Genomic DNA, 21185 nt, shown 5'->3' with positions numbered 1-21185 from the left:
GGTCAGCAAAGTATGTGTTTGGAAGTCTCAGGTTGACAGTGTCATACCTTATTTGGCAAGGGAAGAAACTAAAGAAATGCTGAAACCGGCCCACTGAAGTGTGTGTGTGTGGGGGGGGATTCCTAGGTTCTACATTATAAAACTCATTTATATGAACAAAGTATACATGTTTATTAATCATACTTTGTTTATATTTTCTGAGTGGTCAATCCTAGTCAGCTGATCACATTACTCTTGTGGGCTCAGCTTCAAGATAAATCATCTATCTGCTTCCCTCCCCTCTCAATTAGATTTCTGCCCTTTAGCTTCTTGTATATAGAAACTGCAAGCTGGCAATGATTTGCAAGTTTATTATTTAGGCTCAGGGCATGTTAATCATAGGTCCTGAAATAAGCTGACAACTAAAGGCATCCCTCAGACCCTATACACAGAAAGAGAGGTTAAGGGCTTTTAGAACAGGAAGACACAGCAATAGTTGGCTAAGTTTTGGCTAATCCTGGCAGGGAAGAAAGCACATGATAGAAAGGCTCCACAGAATATGACTCCATAGGAAAGTCATCAAAAGCCTATGGCCACTAACAAGACTAGGCCCAGATACTAGCCAAGCTTCACTGAAGGGTAGAACCAGCCTAACCATCTAGCTAAAAATATGCTTTAGGCAAGTAAAACATAAGGAAATGGTTACACAGAAGAGCAGAAGTTCTAAGGCTCAGAGCCACTAACACCTCCAGAAGGGATAAGGGAAGCATCTACACAACATCTAAGCCTATAAAGCTGGGCTATGCTCTGTGATGAATGGCTGTTTGGGCAGTGCATAAGGAAGCAGGTTCTGGGGCTTGCCAGCCAAGCAAAGGTGTTATTATTATAAGTATTTATATATGGAAGCTACTCCTCAGAAAGGGAAAGCTAGCTGAACTAAGCCAAAGACTGAGAGCCAAGGGGAATCAAATGGGCCTCAGAATCAGAGTGGTGAAGATGGGAAAAGACAAAGAGTGAGGATCAGCTTCTTGAAAGTGATGAGTGTAACAAAATTTGTGTGGGAAATATGGGATGGTTCAGGTTCATAAACTGGGATTCACTCTGAACTTCACCAGATAAAGGCAGAGCCTTGAAGGTAATACATCTGTGTGGGCACCTTCTTCTTCTGAACCTCTGCTACTGAACAGGGTCCAGGGTTTCTTCAGATTTGACAGGCAGAAGGCTGCTGTGTTATTAGGGAGGTATGCTTGAGGGAGGCTGTGAGTTCCAGATGTGCTCCTCCCATCAAAAATTACAGGTAACTTTAGCACCACAGGGGGTCCATCCAAACACTCCAACACTTCTTTGACAATTACAGCAGGCTGTTGACACCACACTCTACAGGTTTCTTCCAACCACCAGGCACCTCTTCCTCTGTATCTTCCTGACTTTTCCTTCTCTACCTATCCCTGAGTTAATTGCTGTTCCTCAGGGCTCTAGTCTAGACTTTTTTCTCCACTCAGCTCTCTCTACAATTAGATTTGTCTAAATCTATGGCTCCAATAACCATTTCTATATGCTGCTGTAATCAAGCCTGGATTGCCAGTCCATTTCTGTCAGCTCTAAACTCAGATATCCAGTTGCGTATTGGATCTCTTCACTTGGTGGTCTTGCAAGCACTTCAAACTCAACATGTCCTAAACCAGACACATCATTTATCCCAAAATATCCTCCTACTCCAGAGTTCTCTAACTCAGCAGACAACACCACCATCCTTCTGGATGCTCAAGCCCAAACCCTCAGAGTTATACTTGAATTTTCCCTCTCCCTCACTCTCCACATCCAAGTCCTGTGGGATATACCTCTATAATATAACCCAAATCCATTCATTTCTCCATTTTCTCTACTCTGTGTAGTCTGATCCACTATCATTTTTACCTGGGCAAACAACAGCCTCTAGGCATTGATCCTCTCCAATCCACTGTCTATAAAGCAGCTAAAATGCAATGCTGACCAAGTCACTTTGCTTAAAACCCTCGAATGATTTTCCATTGTCCTTAAGATGAAAACACAAACACCTTGCTGTGGATTTCAAGGCACACCATGATCTGGCCCCTGCCTATCTCTTCAATCTCATCTCACATCACATCACTTCCTGTGCTTCAAACCCACTGAATTTTCATTCCTTTCATGTTCTCGCATCTTTGCACATGCTGATCCCTCTGCCTGGAACATAATTGCCTTCTCTCTACAAAATACTGCATCCTCAGTACCTAGTATAACAGTCTTAATAAATTAGAATGAATAAATGAAGGTTAGAATGAATGTTTTAAATGAATTGATATGAATAAATGACGAAACCCAGGTAGGCTGGATTATTTCTCCTCAGTGTAAGGCAAGAGAAAGGGTGGACGTCTATGGAAACAGTAGACCACAAGAATCTGTCCTCACAGGCTTGATAGGGCTAGATGTAGTGAACGTGGTTCTTCCTTACACATGGGTCAGCATACCCGTGCTGCTGAATATACTGAGCCACCTGCTCAGTGAAGCCACATGCTTCTGGCATCTATCCTAACTTATCTCAGATGGGCCCAATCAGCCTCTCTTGGAAAGAGTACACAGACCTGCATCATTACACATTAAGTCCCGCCTTACCTCCTCAAGTGGTGGATAAACCAACTGGCAACCTCCATCATGCTAAGGCCTTGCACATCTTCCCAGTTGCTGACCTTATGTTTACAGAAGTCCCCAAACCAGTTTAACCAAGTTCAATTTGGTCATTTAAATCACCATCCCTTCAGACTCTCTTGAATAAATATTGCTCCATTTCTCAGCTTGCCTCCCCTCCCCCTGCTTCTCTACCTGAATTGGATCTGGGTGTATGAGGGGAAGGGGACTCTGCAGCAGCAGGAAGGAGATGAAGTCCTTGAGCAAGTGGTTCTCTGGCTTCTCAGCTCTCCAAGGCACTGTTCCTTTGCCCTTGCTTCTTGCTTCCTCTGCTGGCAATCACAGCCCAACTCTGTGGCTGTTATAATTCTAGGGTCTTGCCCATCCTAGAAATCACCTAGGCGCCCTCTGGCAGGATAAATTGTACTGAGCCTCTCCCTAGCACTATTTTTTCTGAGTCTGGTTGTGACTTCTAAGACACACCTTCAGATGCTTGTATATTCAGCACAGAAGCCCTTCACATTCTCCGTACCAAGGGCTTCCCTGTTGCACCTGGGAAGTGCCCACATCTTGACCCCCAGGGTCCAACATTTTCACCAGCTTGCACTAATACCTCTCTCAAAATAACTCTCCATTAATGCTACATTTCATTTCCTATTGTCTAGTTCTAGCTCTTATCAGGCTGTGTCCAGGCTCAGCAAGAAAGAATGCCATGAAGATTAAGAACGTCTGCTGTGGACAGACAATAGTGGACTCACACCATGCACTGGCAGTATTTGCTGACCTTTAATCTCTTCTTGCTCAAATTCATTCTACAACCAAATTAATCTGCCCTCTTTATTTTTATTTATCTAATTCCTACTCATCTTTCAAGGCCTAGTTTAAGTTTTACGTTGTCTATGAAGGCCAATCTAGGCCACAGCAATCTCATCGTGTTCTGAATTAACACCATTTATCTAGTTATTTAATATTACTATTAGTTTATAAATTTTGCTAATAAATAGTACTTATTGATACTTAAAGTGGCTTGAAAAATGGTGATATCATTAACATAATGTTCCAAGGAACATATGAATTGCTAGTTATAGAAGGTATCTTGTCCTCTATCAGGCCTAGGAGTTATTCTGAAGGTTAGTATCAGCAAACTCTTTTGGTGAAAAGATAATTATAAAAAATAGGATTGGAGAAAAAAACACCCTGTTTTGCTTGAACCAAAGAAGAAAGCATTACACTGGCTCACTATACCTCAATAGTAAAAGGAGCCTGAGATGATTTACTATGATTTTCCATTCTGTATCGCTATACCACTTCATACACTGAATGATATAGTTAGCTGTATGTAGCCCAAGACTCCCTTTTTAGAAAGAGGTTTTTTGCCCTGCCCTATAACACCATAGGACTAAGTTGGTAGACAACAATCCAAAGTGAAGCCTTCAGTTCAGATTTTGAGGAATCGGAAATAGAAGCAAATGCATTCTCTTGACTTTACCAAGTATACAATGGATGCTCACTAAAACACAGCCTATCCCATTAAAATGTAAATCCATGAGAGCAAGGACATTGTCTGATGTGTTTATTACTGTATCTCCAGAGCCAGACACATAGTAGGTGACCAATATATATTTGGTTAATGTATAATTAATAATAAATATTAGATGTGGTAATAATACATAGGATGAAAGCAATGATTTCCAAAAAGCACTAGCCATTCAAGAAAAAAAGTTAAGAAATTAGACTTAAAATTTAAAACTGCTGCTCTTTAAAAACACCACAAAGAAAATGAAGACAAGCCACTGACTGGGGGAATATCTTTAATACATATACTCACAGAGAACTTGTATCCACAATGTAGAAAGTACTCACTTCTTGGATAAGACAAGCAATCCAATTTTTTTAAATGGGCAAGAGATTCGAATGGACTTGCCAAAGATGAGATAAGCACATGAAATTATGCTTAAGAACATTAGTCATTAAGGAAATGGAAAACAAAACCACAATGAGATACCACTTCATACCTACTGGAATTATTGAAAAAACAAATAAAAACACAATATCAAGTGCTGGTGCGGATGCAGAACAACTAGAACTGTCATGCAATGCTGGTAAGCCTGCAATGTTACAACCACTTTGGAAAACAGTTTGGTGGGTTTTTTTTGTTTGTTTTTCACTGCTAGGTATTTATCCTTGAAAAATGTAAACATATGTCCACAAAAAGACTCATATGTGAATGTTCATAGCAGCTTTATTCATAATAGCCCAAAAGTGTAAACAACCCAAATGTCCATCAATCCAAATGTCCAAATAACCCAAATGTCCAAGTGAATAAACAAATTGTGAAAAAACCATACAACAAAATGCTACTCAGAAATAAAAAGGGATGAACTATTGATTTATACAACAACATGGATGAATATCAAAAACCTTATACTGAGAAAAATAAGCCAAACACAGGATATGTACCCGATGATTCCATTTATACAAAGTTCTACAATAGGCAAAGCTTATCTACAGTGATAGAAATAAGGTGGGAGGAGACTGATTGCAAAGGGTCACAAAGGAATTTTGGGGGGAGAAAAAATGTTCTATATCTTGAATGGGGTGATGTGCCAGTTTGGATGTATTATGTCCCCCAAAACGTCATGTTCTTTGATGCAATCTTATGGGGGCAGACTTACTAGTATTGATTAGGTTGGAACCTATTGATTCAGTGTTTCCATGGAGATGTGACTCAATCAACTGTGGGTGAGAACTTTCATTGGATAATTTCCATGGAGGTGTTGCCCCATCCATTCAGGGTGGGTATTAATTGGATCACTGCAGTACTTTAAAAAGGGCCACACAACCCAGATGCTGGAGCAGCTGTGAGTGACATTTTGAAGAGGAGCTGCAGTTAAGAGAGGACAAATGCCCCAAGAACAGTTTGGAGAAGGCCATTTTGAAACGCAACCTGGGAGCAAGCAGAGGTCAGCCATGTGCCTTCTGAGCTAACAGAGGTTGTCCAGATGCCAATGGCCATCCTTTAGTGAAGGTACAATTGTTGATATCTTACCTTGGATGCTTTATGCCTTAAAACTGTAACTTTGTAACCAAATAAACCCCCTTTATAAAAGCTGTACCGGTTTGTATAATGTCCCCCAGAAAAAGCCATGCTCTTTGATGCAATCTTGTGGGGGCAGTCATATTAGTGGGGATTAAGTTCAAATGTTTGATTTAGGGTGTTTCCGTGGAGATGCGCCCCACCCAACTGTGGGTAATGACTCTGATTGGATAATTTCCATGGAGGTGTCACCCCACCCATTCAGGGTGGGTCTAAATTAAATCACTGGAGCCATATAAATGAGCTGACAAACAGAAGGAACTCAGTGCAGCTGAGTGACATTTTGAAGAGGAGCTACAGCCAAAAGGGACACTTTGAAGATTGCACAGAAGCTGAGAGAGTAGCTGCAGATGAGAGACAGATTGAAGACGGCTGTTGAAAGCAGACTTTTTCTCTGGAGAAGCTAAGAGAGGACAAACGCCCCCAAGAACAGCTGAGAGTGACATTTTGAAGACAAGCTGAAGCCTAGAGAGGAACGTCCTGTGAGGAAGTCATTTTGAAACCAGAACTCTGGAGCAGACACCAGCCACATGCCTTCCCAGCTAACAGAGGTTTTCTGGACACCACTGGCCATCCTCCAGGGAAGGTACCTGAGGGTTGATATCTTACCTTGGATACTTTATGGCCTTAAGACTATAACTGTGTAATCAAATAAACCCCCTTTTATAAAAGCCAACCCATTTCTGGTGTTTTGCATTCTGGCAGCATTAGTAAACTAGAACAAAATTGAATTTCAAAAACGTTGAAAAAATAAATTACCTTGAAATAGTTAAGTTATATAAAAGCCTTTTTTGTTATCAGTACGTCTGGCTAGCAAATCATTACAGAGGTCAATCAGCTTGATCCATCAGCTTTCTTAAACACCAAAAGAATGAGTTCTCTGTCCACTGGAAACAGGGAAGGTTAGGGAATCTGTTTTCCAATCCACAGAAGTTATTGTTTTGTTATACAACTTGCTTTTCATGAACATTGATTTTCTATTTCTTTTGTATCTTACCATCACACTGGATTAAAACTGTATACATAAAAATCCTGTCAAACTTGGAGATTAAGAGTAAGTAGGGTGGGGTTCAATTAGTCTTAATATTATATAGCTTATTAATTACCCATAGTAGGATGGATTGGGCCTCAAGTTCACCTGAACAACGAAGATCCTAAAGAATGCCAATATAAATAATTCTAGCATCAAAGGGTGTCAAGCTAATGAAAAGTTCCTATAGGCAATAGGGAGAAGGTTCTTGAGCAGGGAAATGGCATGATGAAGACAATGTTTCAAGAAGAATAACATGGCAACAATGTATTCAGTATAGACCAGAAGGAGAGATCAAATAGGGAGACCCCTTAAGCCGCTAATACAGAGTAGTAGATCTGAAGAAACAAAATTCTGGATTATAGTGGTGGCCAGAAAAATGGAGAGAATTTTACTGGATTATAAGAAGGCAGACTAGTAGAGTGGAAAGAACAAATGATTAGAATTAGAAGAGCTAGCTTTGATTTCCAACACTGAAGTTTACTAGAGTAGTGCCCTTTAGCAAGACACTTCCTCACTCCATTATCTATCTCCCTGTCAATAAAATAAGAGTTTGAAATATGAGGGCCTTTATGGGTTTTTTTTTTTTTTCAGCAGAACTCCCTTTTTTTTTCCTGTAAAAAAATAAATAAAAGTTCAAGGAAATTTAATTTGTAAAACAAATAAAAGGAATATTGCTGTGGTTGAAGCATGGGTAAAGGGCTCAGAGCTCCAGCTATTTTCATTTCACTCCTGTCTTTGAGACATTCTTGAGGAATCTCTAGAGAGCTGGGGGCCAAATTTTGAGAAATCGCTAAAAATCCTACTACTAACTCTAATATTCAATGGCGCAAGGGGTAAACTTGGCAGAAGAGCCTAGAAAATTAGGGATGACTTCAATGGTTGCCATAGACTCATATCATAAAAGGGTGAATTGGCTTTCACTAAATTGGCCTACTACTCCTTACAGCCCATCTGGTCCACACGCAATTTAATGTACAAAACCTCATCCAATCCATGTGCAAATGGTAATCTAACCTCTATATAATAAACAATTCAGTCACAAATAAATCACTTCCTAACAATTTAGCTTATTCTAATTCAGGGTATTCTAAGTATTAAGAAGTTCTTCCTTATTAGCCAAAAATCTGCCCATTCCCCACAACTACCCTCTAAAATAAAGGTTCTTATTCCACCTTTTGGAGCTAAACCAAGTAAACCTAAGACCTCCTCCACATGACAGCATTTGAAAGTAGCTATCAAATCTGCCTTATCACCCTTTATTCTCTTTATTCTCTCCTGCTCTAGCCTGCCATGAATGTTCCACGGAGGTGGCCTGCTCCATGTTGAATCAATTCAACATTTTCTTAGCATCTAAATGCAAGCGGATTTTCATTTATTCATGGCTTTAAAGAGACTTAATCAAACCAGACGATCTTCCTTAAAACAAATGACTAGCTTTAATAATGAAATATATACAGAACCCAATTTTTTTCCCTGCTAAACAATAGCTGCTCTCAGTGTATAGAAGTAGATTGCTAAACCTTTTGGCCCAAAGCAAGTTGTAAAGACATTTAGCCAGGATTCAAAAAGAAACAGGACTCGAGGCCCAATGAAGCAGGTAAAAATAACATAAATAAAGGAAACCATCCTGACTTCAAAGCTTGCAATCTAGACAACTCACAGGGCAATGTAATTCTCACCATTCCAAAATTCAAATATCACAAAGTGCCACAGAATATCAATGTTAGAACAGAAGCCTCATTTGCCATTCCTCATTCCACCCATTCCATATTCCACTACCAGGTCTGTGAAATCAAGCTCTGTGGCTTGAGCCTAGGTATCTGCCAGTCTGAGTAGTTTGGGGGATGGAGAATAGGAAGTAGGACGGAGTCCCTAAGGAGAAAGCAAGCCAGCATAGCCACAGTCCATGATGCCTGTGGGAGAGCTAGGCCTTTACAGTTTCCTGTGCTCTGGTTGTCCTGGAAACCTGAGGTCTCCCTATTTATGTTGGCATCATAGGGCCAAGAGCGGAAGAAAAGTTGAAGCACCAGGAAGACTTGCAGAGAAAAAAAAATGTGGGTAATGCAGCAGTGATGCCACAGGAGGGTCAAACCTGGGGCATAAGAATCACCTGGTGGGGTACAGGGATATCTTGTAAAAATGCAGATCTCCAGATTCTACCTATAGAATTTCTGATTCAATATGTCTAAGATGAGGCTCAGGAATTTGCAATTTTAAGAGGCTACCCCCTACCAAGTAAGTCAAAGACCACACTTCTGAAAAGCCAAGCTAAGCAAACAAATCAGAACTGGGAAGAAAATGTAAAAGCATCTAATCAATTTCTAAAAGCCAATATTTTGACACAGTTTTCAATAGTGGGGAGGGGGTGAATTTTGCCCTTCAGGGGACATTTGGCAATGTCTGGAGACTTTTTAGTTGTCCCAACTGAGAGAGTGCTACTGGCATCTAGTGGGTAGAAGCCAGGGATGCCACTAAACATCCTACAATGTATAGGACAGTCCCCCACAACAAAGAATTATCCAGCTCAAAATATCAACAGTGCCAAGGTTGAGAAACCTGGTGCAAGGAAAGATACTCTGCCCTTTATCTTTGTCCCTGCAAGTTCTGAGAAATCAATGTTACATACAAAGCTTTAGGTCACAGTATGGAGACTTATGTACTATCCCCTGAAAAATTTTGTGAAACCCAAATGATTTTTTCTGTTTTTTTTTAAATACTGAATTTCATTAATGATATGGATAAGGAGGAGAAAAGAACAACAGACAATAAAGGGAGGTCAGTAAGGACAAAAATGGTAAGCCAAAAAGGGAAGCAAGGAAGGATGAAGCAATGGGTGCCAACACTGGGAAATTAATGCTGCTCCCTCAGTGGATGCAGCCTATCTATAACCAGAAGACTGGTGAAGGGATGATAAACTTATTCGAATAGCATATAAGCAAAGAATGTTAAACAAAAAGAAACAAAAATGGACAGGGGAACTGTGAAGAAGTAGCTTTAGGATTTGTCAAATGTAGATCTGGAATGCAAAGAAGACACTAGTGATTCCTCTGTAAGGGAATGCTTAAATGAAGAATCTCCAGCAATGATAAGAAACAAAAATGAGAAAACTCCTAAAAGGAGGTCAGGAATTATGTAAGAAAAGTAAAAAATTAGAAATATTTACGACTCTGTACCCTGACTGCCTCCAAGGACAGGTCCAAAAGAAGCAGAGTTAACTGATAGAAAGGGAATCTGGAGAAACAGGAGCACACAAAGAACTTTCAAAAGGCAAGAGGATAGGTGGTGGTGCTCAAACAGGAGAATGAGGAGTTAGGCTCAAGAAGGAGGAAGAAAGTTATTTTTGAGAAATGGGGGGAAAAAGTGAGCAGAGATTATATAGCCACTATAGGGAAAGGGGCCTTAGAGAAAGAGATTAAATGGAAGTTTGCAGGAGATAGGATGTGAGATACACCCTTCTACCCCTTCCAAGAAACCTTCAATAAAAACTGACATTACTCATCGGAACTTTGAAGGTTTCCCAGTCATGACAACACATGAGATTGCCCCCAGAAAGATTCAAGGGCCCAGTTAAATATGTTTTTACCATGTTTAAGATAAGCATAAGATTTCTGAAGTAGCTAATAAGAGAGTCATGTGACAGGTACTAATTCCCAATATTGTCTAATACTGTTCTCTTGCCTCATCTGGCTAATTAATTAAAATTACATAAAATTTAAAATTCAGTTCCCCTGTCACAAGAACCACATTTTCAAGAGCTCAATAACCACATGTGACTAGTGGCTATTGACTGGACAGCACAGGTAGAGAACATTCCTATTCTATGCAGAAAATTCTATCGCACAGCACTGGACTAAAGAAAAAAGCTAAGACAAACCCTTTACAAATCTTTAAAGAGCTGCTACATTGAAAAAGAAGTAGATTTCTTCCATATTGTTTCCAAAAACAGAACTAAAAAAAAAAAAAAAAAAAAAAAAAAAGTAGGTGCTACAGTAACAGATCTCAGCTTAAGAACTCACTGGTAACTAAAGCTCGATAAGCGTAGAATGGGCGGCCTCCACCTCAGAAGGACCCATTCCATTCAGTAAAGACAGCCCAGCAAAGACCTACTTGGCCATCTTTCAGAGATAAGTAGAATTCTCAGTCTTGCTTTGGGTAAAAGGAAGAACTAAATGCCTTCTAAGTGTCTAGTTTTATGTCTATAATTTTAAGAAAAGAGCAACTTACAAGTGAGATAAAGGTGAGAGTCACAGAAGAATTTTTTAAGTTACTGCTACCACAAGTATATGGTACAGGAAGCAGGAAAAATTCAAGCATATAAGGAGATAAAGAATTTTAGTCAAGATGGATAATGGTGGTTTGTTGGGGGTTAATTTTTGGTGAGGGGACTATCAGGAATGTAGTAATTGTAAGCAGAAAAAAATAATAAAGATAAGTTTTGTAAGAATGATTCCAATGGTAGAGATTGGAGAAGATGGAGTAAGAAAAAATCACTATGGATTATTACTGGAAACTTGACTACACAGTTGCCATGAGTACTACAACCATTCTCTTCGACATCTTTTATATTCTCCGTAAGAGAAAAACTGGCCTGTACGGGTATAGCAATCATATGTTCTTGGAACTCTGGTTCCTTCCTCCCAAACTGCTAACACTCACCACAAGTCATCTCTCTCAACTCCTCTTCTTCAGTCTGAACATAGAATGCCAAAGCTTCTCTCCTAGCTGTGAATTTACTCATCCTCATGTTCCACCCCAAAAGGTACTTGTCTTGATTGTAATGTAACATACTAAATATATATATACATACACATACTCTTATATTGGCTTATGGTTGTATTATCTATGCACTTTAGTGTATGTATGTGTGTAATGAGGATATTCATCAACACACACATATGATAACATCTAGTATTTGTAATCATTGAAGAATCTGGCACCAAGATTATGAAATTCTCTATACAGCCCCTAGCACAAAACCAAGCTTAAATAGTCACACAATGGACATTACGATAATGGCCAAATCATGCTTCTGGATACAGAATGTTGAGAGAAGAGACTGAAGTAGATATGAACTTGAAAAGTTTTTTCTTGGAGGAAAATAATGGGAATATTAGCATTGTTTACACTATCTAGAGGAGGAATGTTTAGTCACAAAGCAAAGGTCAGAGGCCTTGGGGAAAGTAAGCATAAAGGTGTTTAGGAACAGTTCAGAATAAGAAAAAAGTGATAGAGGAGGAAGGAAGGCAGATGTGGGTCACACAGAATAAGTAATCAAAGCTTAGCTAGACTTTTAAAGATCTGAGGTCTTGCCAAACAGAAAGGAGGAAAAAGGATTTCAAAAAGAGTGTTAAAGATGGAAAAGAGCCAGCAAAGGCTGTGGGCTTAAAAAAAAAAATCAGTGAAAAAGTAGTGGTGTATGTTGGCAAAAAGAAGTGTAGAGTTGAGAGGGGGGAAAGAATTTATAGTAGAGGAAGTCGGTGTGAAGTTTTCCTCTAAGGATGCCCAACAGAGCAAAGAAGGAGTGAAGGCAAAGGCCACTGGGAATACGGCAGGGCTAGGGTTGAAACAGCAGGGGAGAAAGCAACAGAGCCCAAATAAGAAGTTATTTTCTATTTTGCATTAACTGACCCAGATTTTCTTCTTTGGGGCCAAAGGTTATTGCAGGGTTTAAGGATCTTTAAAATAAATTTTAAAATTCAACAAAATCACATTGTTTGGTAAATTTAGTCATACAATTTTAAATTACTTTTAAAATTAGCAGATAAGTGCCTAATTTTCTGACAAACACTGAATGGCAGGCAGTAATGCCAGACACAGATAATCTTGCGTTTAAGCTACCCCCTACTCTTCCTGCTCAAAAGCCAACGAAGCCTCCCCTCTACTGCTAAACCAAACCCAAATTCCTCATCCTGGCATTCAGCGCCTTTAATGACCTAGCCACACGGCACCCAAACAACCCTGACTCCCCCTGCTCCCTAAATCCCCTTCACTCTCCACATAGGCCTTATCTCTGGGATCTGGCTGTTTCCACTTTCCCACCTGATATGGAATTCTCTCCTTCCATCTAAATTCTCTCCGTTCTCCAAGGCCTGAATTGGTGCGTTTCCTTCTATTGCTTCAGTCAACAGAGATGTCGCTCCTCAGCCCCAAACCTCTTCTCGCCTCACGACCTCCCCACTCTCCCCGCGCCTCTTTCCCTCTCTATGCATGCATCTGGGGCCTTTTCTCTACCCGCGAAGATTCTCCGGGGAGCCACCTCCCCACCTGCCTCCATTCACTCGAACTATGCATTCAGCGTGTTTCGTGCCTCTGGAGAAACCAAGACATGAGCCCCCTCAGAAGCCCCTTCCCCCATAAATGTTCTCGGAAGGCTTCTCCCGCACATCTCTCTTGGGCTCTTCCACGACCCTCCCAGGATTCCCTCCCGCCCAACCCCTGCCCAGTCTCTCCCCGCGCGGGCGGTCCCCAAAGGCCGCTCTTCTCTCCCTGCTTGCCGTGGCCGGTCACTCCTATCCGGCCACGGCCGCCGGCGGGGGTCCGCGGTGACTCACCGGAGGGCCGACCGGCCAGGGGGCCGGAATGCACTCACTTCCTCACCCCGCGCACCTGCCCGGCGCTGCTGGAGCGCGGCCCAGCCGGGCCTCCGGCGGATGTTTTGCTTGTCCTCACGCGGGCAGAGCGAGCCAACTGCCCCCCTCCGGGTCCTGCGCGCCAACCGCCAACCCAACGCGCCCCCCACAACCGGCACCCCAAAGGGTCGCTTCCCCAGGAGTCAGAGTTCGGCCCTGATCTGACACCCCTACACGCACTCTCTCTGCACCACACGCGTGGCCTCCCGCCAAGGAGCTACACGAGCGCACGCATGAGCGCGACACACACTCGCAGGTAAAGCAAACCAGTTCTACCAATATCCCCCAGTCGCCCAGCCCCCAACTTCTGGGAGAGCGATCCTATTTCACTCAAGCTCTCATTCCACAAGCCCCTACTCTCTCCCCCATATAGCTACCTCATCCTCATTACAGACTAACTTTGACTTCTCCTGTCCCTATTTCCTTACCATCCTCCCCCCATCCCACTGGGTTCTCTTCACCTTCCAGCACCACCACCACTCACATCCTCCCCCTGTTGGGTTGGCTCCAGGTTGCAAGACCAGAAGGTAGTCTATGGCCCACTTTTCCTGGGTGTCAACTAGACCCCCTTCCCCAGAAAGGAAGCAGCAGAGCTGCTGACCACTGCCAAGACTGCTGGGCCCTTGTACCAGGCAGGTGTCCTAATTTATCTGCTCCAGCCAAGGCCATGCCTCCTACACACCAGCACCCTGATTTCAAGGGTGAGAATTTTTTTTTCTAGGCATTCTCTGAAATGGAAAGAGTACTGGACCTCACTAGGGTGAATGTGTGGGGAGTTCTGAATCTCCATCCACCTAAGCTGTCTTTCTGGAACAGGACAGCTCAAGTTTGAGGTGGAATGAAGATGTTTCTGAATGCCAAAGAGGGAAGGCAAGACGGCCCCCTGAAAACATCACCCTGATGTAGTTGTATCTGAAAAACTGGATGACAGGAAGTGGGAGTCTCAGAGTCATTGGGACTACAGCCTTAGAAGGAAAAATGGAATAAATGCCAAAGTGGCCCTGTGGTTAGGAAGGGAATAGTCAGAATAGGGTCGTTGAAGTGTAGAAAAGTGAAAAAACAAAAACAAAAAACAAAAAACCTCCAGCTTAGCCAGGGGCCTTTAGTACCCGAGATGGCTAGCATTAGAGTGGCCAGAGAGAACTTGAGAGTTCAAGTGAATGGGGATGGGAAGATTGGATCCATATCCTAATGAGGAGAAAAAGTAGCTCTAAAGTGAGCTAGAAGAATGAGAAAATAGTACCTTTTCCCAGGGCAGATAGAGGTGAGGGTACTGAACTGGGAAAGCAGAGGGGTTTACCAGGACCATTATTTCTCAAACCAGAATTCCAGAATTTCAAGGATACAAGTCCAAAACGAAAATGCTCCTGGAGGTATGTTTTTTGAAGGAGGTGGTAGGACATGAGTATGAAGGGGCAGAAGTCTATGCCAGGAGATAGCATTTCCCAACAGAAGCCTTCAGCTGTGCACACACAGCTGCTCAGTATCATTCAAAGAAATATCCAACCCATGTTGTTTCTGGGGTCTAAGACCAATCACAGTGGCTACTATTTTCTGAGGGCTATGTGCCAGGGAAAGTACTGTGAGCATTACATGCATTCATCTCATTAAATCCTATGAGTTGGTAGTATTATTCCTGATTTATAGATAAAGAAACAGGCTTAGAGAGGTGAAGTTACTTGCCAGAGGTCACATAGCTAGTAAGTGGAGTCAAGATCTGAATCCAAGTAGTCTGACTCCATAGCCTAGGCTTTCTATCACCCATCTTGGGGTCCTTCAGGACCTACAGGAATAAGGATGTCAGAAGATAAATTCCTAAAACTTCATTCCATCATATAGAGGAGAGAGGCGGCACCTCTGTGAAACTGGAGTAACAAACTTTTGGGGGCATTTGGAAGAGATGGTCCTCTCTGAAAGGTAAAGAACCATCTCCAAGGATGGGAGATCCTGAATCTGCTGTATGTCTTGGGGTGATGAACAATGGATAGTTTATCTCTGGAGTATCTGTGGAAAAGAGACCCTCTGCACCCCATCTCTGAGACCTAGCCATGTCTCTAGGATACTTTCAGGGAGACCCTGCCCCAGGGACTGAGGGAAACATTCTCCACTCCAGGTGCCTGTTCCCTCTCCTGGATAGCCTCTGGCCGTCGCACCCTACTGAAGTTTCTCGGTTTGGCTTGGGCACCGGATTAGCCATCCCCAGGAAATTCCTCCCTCCGGTGCAGGCAGGGATCCCAGCATACACACCCCTGGAGTGTGTGTGTGGGGGGGGTGAGGGTGGCAATGGTGGAATGCTTCCTCTTCTCCAGGTCAGGGAAGAGATCTGGGGACCACCTGGGGGCCCTCACCCCTCCCACCTCCTTGCTGGGGAAGAGCCCAGTCCAGTGCCCCTTCCAGGGCTACCTCCCTCCCACTAGCTGTGCTGGGGCATGAATCAGCTCTCACAGCTTGTTAAAGCTAGACCTCTTGTTTTCATGCCCTCACCTCAGGAAACAGTTACAGCTTTTCCAGCTCTACTCAGCAGGGGGCCAGGGTCCTCACTTTATAAACATCCCCAAGCCTATGAAAGTAGAGGGCACAGTAATGGTATGAGACAGGAGCCCAGGGGAGAGAGAAACCAAGACTCAAGGAGAGAAACAAAGAAAAGCCAAGGAGACAAGACCAGAAGAGCTGGAGAAGAAGCCAAGAAAGGTTCGAGAGGACTGTGCTGCAGGAATGGCCTTGAGGCTGCTCTGGACTGGACAGGCCAAGGGGACCCTGGGAGGTTGGGGGATCATCTACTTGGTGATATCTCTACTCCTCCAGCACCCAGGAGTCCACAGCAAGTGCTACTTTCAAGCTCAAGGTAAAGCTGGGTGAGGTGTTAGGAAATGACAAGAACAGAGGGAGTTGGGGAGAGGGAGACTTAGAGATGGTTCTGTGTCAGAATACCTTGACTCTCTCTGGCTCTGAAACAGGAAAGAAAAACTAAATATGGGGGTAGTGTACACTTACCCTCTTCTTCTCAGATCAGAAGGGATTCAGTCTGCTCCTACCACTACCCTCTGCATTAATGTTTCCTGTTCTTCCCTAGCACCCTGTCACTATGAGGGGAAGCATTTTACCCTGGGTGAGTCTTGGCTCCGCAAGGACTGTTTCCATTGCACCTGTCTGCATCCTGTTGGTGTGGGCTGCTGTGACACGTGAGTAACCAAGAATGGCCAGAGAAAATGGCTATGACATGAGGGATGGCCAGTGAGTGACTAGATTGCTGTGATGTGAGAAGGAACAGGAGAGCAGTATGAGATTGGCCAAACCTGAAAATATCACTAAGGGTGTGAAAGATAAGGCCTCCGGCTACAGAATGAGGGAGGTAGGGGTGGATCTGAACAGAAATTATTCCTGCTATGAAATAAAAAATCCATATATGATAGGCTAGAGCTTAGTTAGGTGGATCAAGAGACCACTGAAGGCAAATATGGGAAGAATGCTGGAAAAATGGGAATGTGGGGAAGGGAAAAGGGTGGCCCTTCAGTATGCTGACTCCTTCCTCATCCTTTGGTTCCCCAGGTCCCAGCGTCCCATTGACTTCCCTGCAGAGTGTGAGGTACGTCAGGAAGCAGGAACCTGCCAATTCTCCCTGGTGCAAAAATCTGACCCTCGGCTGCCATGCAGAAGGGGAGGGCCCGACCCAGAGTGGGGCTCAGCTATCACCCCTGATCCTGGGACTCCTGCTCCCCACTCCAGCTAAACTCAACTGATCATGCTCTGCTGACTGCCCACTGCTGCCGCCATTCCCAAGGAAACCACTAGCAGCTGCCAATTTATTCTGAATAAATAAATTAATGCTACAGCTGAAAGCCTGCCTCTCATTATCCATGCCACTGGGCCCCACGTGGAAAAAGTGGGCCCTACTGGAGTCCAGGTGCTGGGTTCTCAGTGTTCTGAAGACAAGCAGTGCTATGGTGGGTGGTCGGGCCAGTTTCAGATGGTGATGGTGCTGGTGCTGGGGCCTGGGGCAGCATAGGAGGCCAGGGTGGGGCTCGTAGGCAGCACCTTGATGGGGAGGTCCCAGCTGAACGTGTCTACAGGAACTTGCTCAGGCCCTGTCCAGGTGGCAGGCTCAGGATGTTCCATGGGGGGCAAGAGCACCAAACCTGGTTCTCGGGATGTTACAAATTCAAAATGCAATCGCCACTTCAGGGACACTATGGAAGAAAAAGATACAAGTAGAGGTGTTAGACACCAGCAGGAGAAAAAGCCAATGGCAGGATGTGGTAAGTGAATGAGAAAAACAAAAACAAAAACAAAAACCTGTTTTCAGGAAGAGGGGGACAAGTCACAGGGCAGGGGACTAACATCAAGGGTTTTCCCTAAGAAATCTAGTGTGTTAACCAGAGACATGAGACAAAGATAGATGGGCCAAGTACCTAATAACCCAAAACTGGGTCAGTCAGAACTAGGTAGCTCAAGGTAAATGTTCTGGGGGATCAGAAACCAGTGCATCACAAGGTCTTAATAGGTAGGGGTGAGGAAGGAGATCTGCAGGGCTGTTAAGTTTTGGGCTCAGTGCATCTAAGAAAGAGGGGTAGAGGCTGAAGAGAAAACTGTTAAGAGTCAGAGGCCAGGTGTGGGTAAGTCTAGGAGTGTGTTGGGAATCAGGATTCATTACACTGTACCTAAACTAAGCATTTTATTCTCCTTCCTCCCACCTCCTTCCCCCATTAATGGTCAGGGTCTCACCAATGGCTGTGCAGAAGCCTGGGGTGGAGCTGAGAGGGATGGGGAGGGAGAAGCTGGTTCTGGTCGTGTGTAAGCAGGACTCCTGGTGCCGGGCATGAGTCACATGGGACACAGAGGGGGTGCCCCCTGCCCCACGGCGCCGCTGGTACTCAGGCTGTACACACTCCTCTGTCTGTAAACTTACTGAAAACTGGGAGCAAGAAAAAAGATGTGAGCTAACAGACATTCAGAAGTGCTGACAGTAGGTAAGAAGGAAGCCCAACCTCTAACTGGTCTACCCACTAAGGAGACCCTGGGTGACCGAACTGTCCATTTCCACACAGCAATGCTCTTCAAGCAGGTCCTTCTCCTCCTCCCATCCTAGCCCTTCAGGCCCAGTGCCCCAAAGTTCACCCCCTCCTCACCTGCAAACAAGCTACGGTTCCTTCTCCTAAGTTTAAGGTCCCTACCACGTCCTCGCCGAGTCTGTATACTGATTTGAAGATGCCAAATGTCCCAACTTTCCCTCGGCCATCACTGATATTGTACAGATCTGGGGAGAATGGGAAACTATAAGCCTGGAGTTCACACTGGGGAATGTCTAGGACTGGGAACCAGGGGCCAAAAAGTGGGGCTTTTCCCTATAATCTGGAGTAAATATTAATAGATCCTCAGATGTATGTGACGTTTAGGAAAATCAGTCTCTAATACAGGAATACTATGAGAGGAGAGATGGGGTGGGGCAATTCTGAAAGAATTCTCACGGAGGCTGCGGCAAGATGTGGCAGCCATGAGGCGCTCCCCAGCCAGCTCTGCAAGCCATGAATCCTTCTTCCCACTGTCATCCCCCTCTAGGAATGGACTGGATGGGGCTACAGCCTCATCCTGAGGAAACTGGACATCTTGAAGGCCTACAGAGAGAATGGGTGGAGATGTAATGCTGGAGAGAACAGAGATGAGAGTAGAAGTTAGGGTTTTAGACTCCAACCTGAGAGGGTTAAAGATAAGGGAAACCATGGCTTAGGCACACATCTCCATCTAGTCTCCAGAACCATCTCTCCTCAACTCCCTAATACCTTCATCAAGTCCAGGAAGGGTCCTTTCAGCCCCTCTCACAAGCCCCCTATTTCAGTGAGGTTCTTCTCCAGCCCTTCCCTCCAGGACCCCTAACTTACCAGTCAATACAAGAACCCTCAAAGGGACCCTGAGTAAAGTGATGGGGGAGTTGACACGCTGGCAGCCAATGGTCAGTTTGTAGACGTACTTGACTGACTGACCCCGAAAGGAAGGTGGTCCCTCTATGGGCAGCACTTCGCTGTAGGTGTCTGGTTGGGAAGTAATAGTCAGGGCAGCCAGAGGCAGTCAGAGGAGTCCTCCCTCCAGGAGCCTTAGAAGGCAATCCAGGGGCAAGGGACAGTCACTCACATGATTTGGACTCTCCAGGATCTAGCCTCAGGTCACAGAATAGGATTTTTGGTGGAGTGGAAAGGATACACTGACCCCTCTCACCTAAAAGAGATAAGAAAGACTGCAATCTAATGCCCCTGTTATCCAGTGCTGGATAAAGAAGGTATAGCAAGTGGGGAGAGTGAAGGCTGCCAGTAAAGGGCAGCATTGACGAAGCTACCCCTCTTTCCCTGTTATGAGACAGGAACATAGTCTTACACCCCCAAAGCAGTAATTACATTCCCCCACAATTTCACCCATGAGTGACAATGACTCTATTCTCCTTCAAAAGCAAATGTCCCACCTCTAACCTCGGTGTGGCAGAAAGACAGTCTGGCTCTCAGGCTGGACTTCTGGCTGACTGGAATCAGGCGGAGGCAGTGCCACTCGACTCTCACTGACATGGAACTGGCAGTGGATTTGGGCACTGGCCCAGGCCAGAGCCTCACTATGGGAAGAGGAAAAGGAGTTATCAAAGTAGCTCCTGGCATCACAAATGCTCCCTCCAACTCCCTAACATGAAGTCTAAGAAGACCAACAAGGTGAGGTAGCCAACCAAGGGATCAGGAAAATCCAGAACCCCAAAAAGAAACCATTAAACGAAGAGAAATACATTACTGGTATAAAGGGGAATGTAGGAGGGAGAGAAAAAGAGAGGGGAGAGCTATGTCATCTGCATCTTCTGTTAAATACATTCTCCTACAATGTGAGCACAATGAGCGAAAAGGTGTTGGTGTAGCTACAGCACTATAGATACCAGGCTCCCTCCCAGAAGGACGACTTTCATCATTCGGTACCCCCATTCCCACCTGGATGCAGAAGTGGCTGTGGGGGGCAGGGGGTTGGTGACAGTCACTACACACTCCAGTGCCTCCCCCGCCAGAAACACAGGGCCCCGGCTCAGCTCTGCTACCACTTCAATCATGGCAGCCCCGGAATCAGGTCTAGAGGGAAACAAAGGGGGTCGGAGGTCAGTACCACCGCAGGGAGAGAGGTCTAAAGCGAGCACCGGGGGTGGGGGGCGGGGTGATGTGCTGTGTGAGGAGTGAAGAGGCGGGCGCGCCCGGATTTGGGGAGGGGACAAGCGGGCAGGAGATGCGGATGGCAGGTGTGGGGGGAGGGTGTTGCTCTGGGTCCAAGACCCCTGACACTCTCAGCGCCGGGTTATTCCCCTATCCCTCCGGAGCCCCCAGGCCGGCCTCCAACCCCCTTCCCCCAAAGTTCCACGTTCCAGCCCTAGGCACAGCCACCCGTGCTCTCTCGCCCCGACGCCCGGACACCTCGGACGGTCGAAACGGGTTCTCCGCACCCCGAGGACCTCACCTACCCTCCCCTCTCGGACCCGGCCAGGTGCGTGGCAGCGTCCACCGCGTCCACAGCGTCCGCGGCGCGGCAGAGGCGGGACTTCCCTTCCGTTCCCCCCACCTCCGAGCCCCTTCCGGCCGGAAGCGCCCGACTGGCCGGACCGGAAAGGGCTCGGCTCTTCCCAGCGCCGGGGGTCACCTTCTTACCGGCCGGGAGCTGGGCGCGGACGCTGCCCGGGATACCGGCCGGCGGGACCGGGCGCCCAACCCTGGAGGGCCTGGCGCCGCAGCGCAGGGACGGGGCCGAGACCGCTGGCCCGCCTCCCGCGAGCTGCCCTGCGGGCCCCGGG

At 45.1% G+C, this 21185-nt stretch overlaps 2 protein-coding genes across 5 annotated transcripts; one reads left to right on the top strand and one right to left on the bottom strand.

The window, feature by feature from the left end:
* Positions 1–16099: 16099 nt before the first annotated feature.
* On the top strand, positions 16100–17178 carry LOC119545619 (microseminoprotein, prostate associated). Its single transcript, XM_037851335.1, has 3 exons — positions 16100–16229; positions 16458–16566; positions 16934–17178. Exons 1-3 carry the CDS (start codon positions 16100–16102, stop codon positions 17112–17114), a joined length of 420 nt encoding a protein of 139 aa, XP_037707263.1. The 3' UTR covers positions 17115–17178.
* Positions 17174–21185, bottom strand: RGP1 (RGP1 homolog, RAB6A GEF complex partner 1). Of its 4 annotated transcripts, none has more exons than XM_037851331.1 (9): positions 21043–21185; positions 20341–20475; positions 19843–19979; positions 19511–19594; positions 19261–19410; positions 18850–18996; positions 18511–18638; positions 18107–18296; positions 17174–17571 (listed from the first exon to the last, which is right to left on the bottom strand). In XM_037851331.1, the coding sequence occupies exons 2-9, from the start codon at positions 20454–20456 to the stop codon at positions 17348–17350; spliced, it is 1176 nt and encodes a 391-aa protein (XP_037707259.1). In that variant the 5' UTR covers positions 20457–20475; positions 21043–21185; the 3' UTR covers positions 17174–17347. The 4 variants fall into 4 exon arrangements, with proteins under 4 accessions (XP_037707259.1, XP_037707258.1, XP_037707256.1 ...); XM_037851330.1 differs by having other exon boundaries at positions 20859–21107; XM_037851328.1 differs by having other exon boundaries at positions 20855–21101.

The sequence above is a fragment of the Choloepus didactylus genome, chromosome 10 (assembly GCF_015220235.1).
Source record: "Choloepus didactylus isolate mChoDid1 chromosome 10, mChoDid1.pri, whole genome shotgun sequence".
In the NCBI taxonomy this organism is placed as follows: Eukaryota; Metazoa; Chordata; class Mammalia; order Pilosa; family Megalonychidae; genus Choloepus; species Choloepus didactylus.
The sequence above is the reverse complement of the archived record's forward strand: the minus strand, read 5'-3'. Positions and strand labels throughout refer to the sequence as shown.

Coding starts and splice junctions, on each gene's coding strand:
- LOC119545619 (XM_037851335.1), top strand. CDS start 16,100: ATGGCCTTGAGGCTGCTCTGGACTGGACAGGCCAAGGGGACCCTGGGA. Junction 16,230..16,457: donor GTGCTACTTTCAAGCTCAAG/GTAAAGCTGGGT, acceptor GTTCTTCCCTAG/CACCCTGTCACTATGAGGGG. Junction 16,567..16,933: donor GGTGTGGGCTGCTGTGACAC/GTGAGTAACCAA, acceptor TTGGTTCCCCAG/GTCCCAGCGTCCCATTGACT.
- RGP1 (XM_037851331.1), bottom strand. CDS start 20,456: ATGATTGAAGTGGTAGCAGAGCTGAGCCGGGGCCCTGTGTTTCTGGCG. Junction 19,595..19,842: donor TGTCTTTCTGCCACACCGAG/GTTAGAGGTGGG, acceptor TATCTCTTTTAG/GTGAGAGGGGTCAGTGTATC. Junction 17,572..18,106: donor AGGCTTCTGCACAGCCATTG/GTGAGACCCTGA, acceptor TTTCTTCCATAG/TGTCCCTGAAGTGGCGATTG.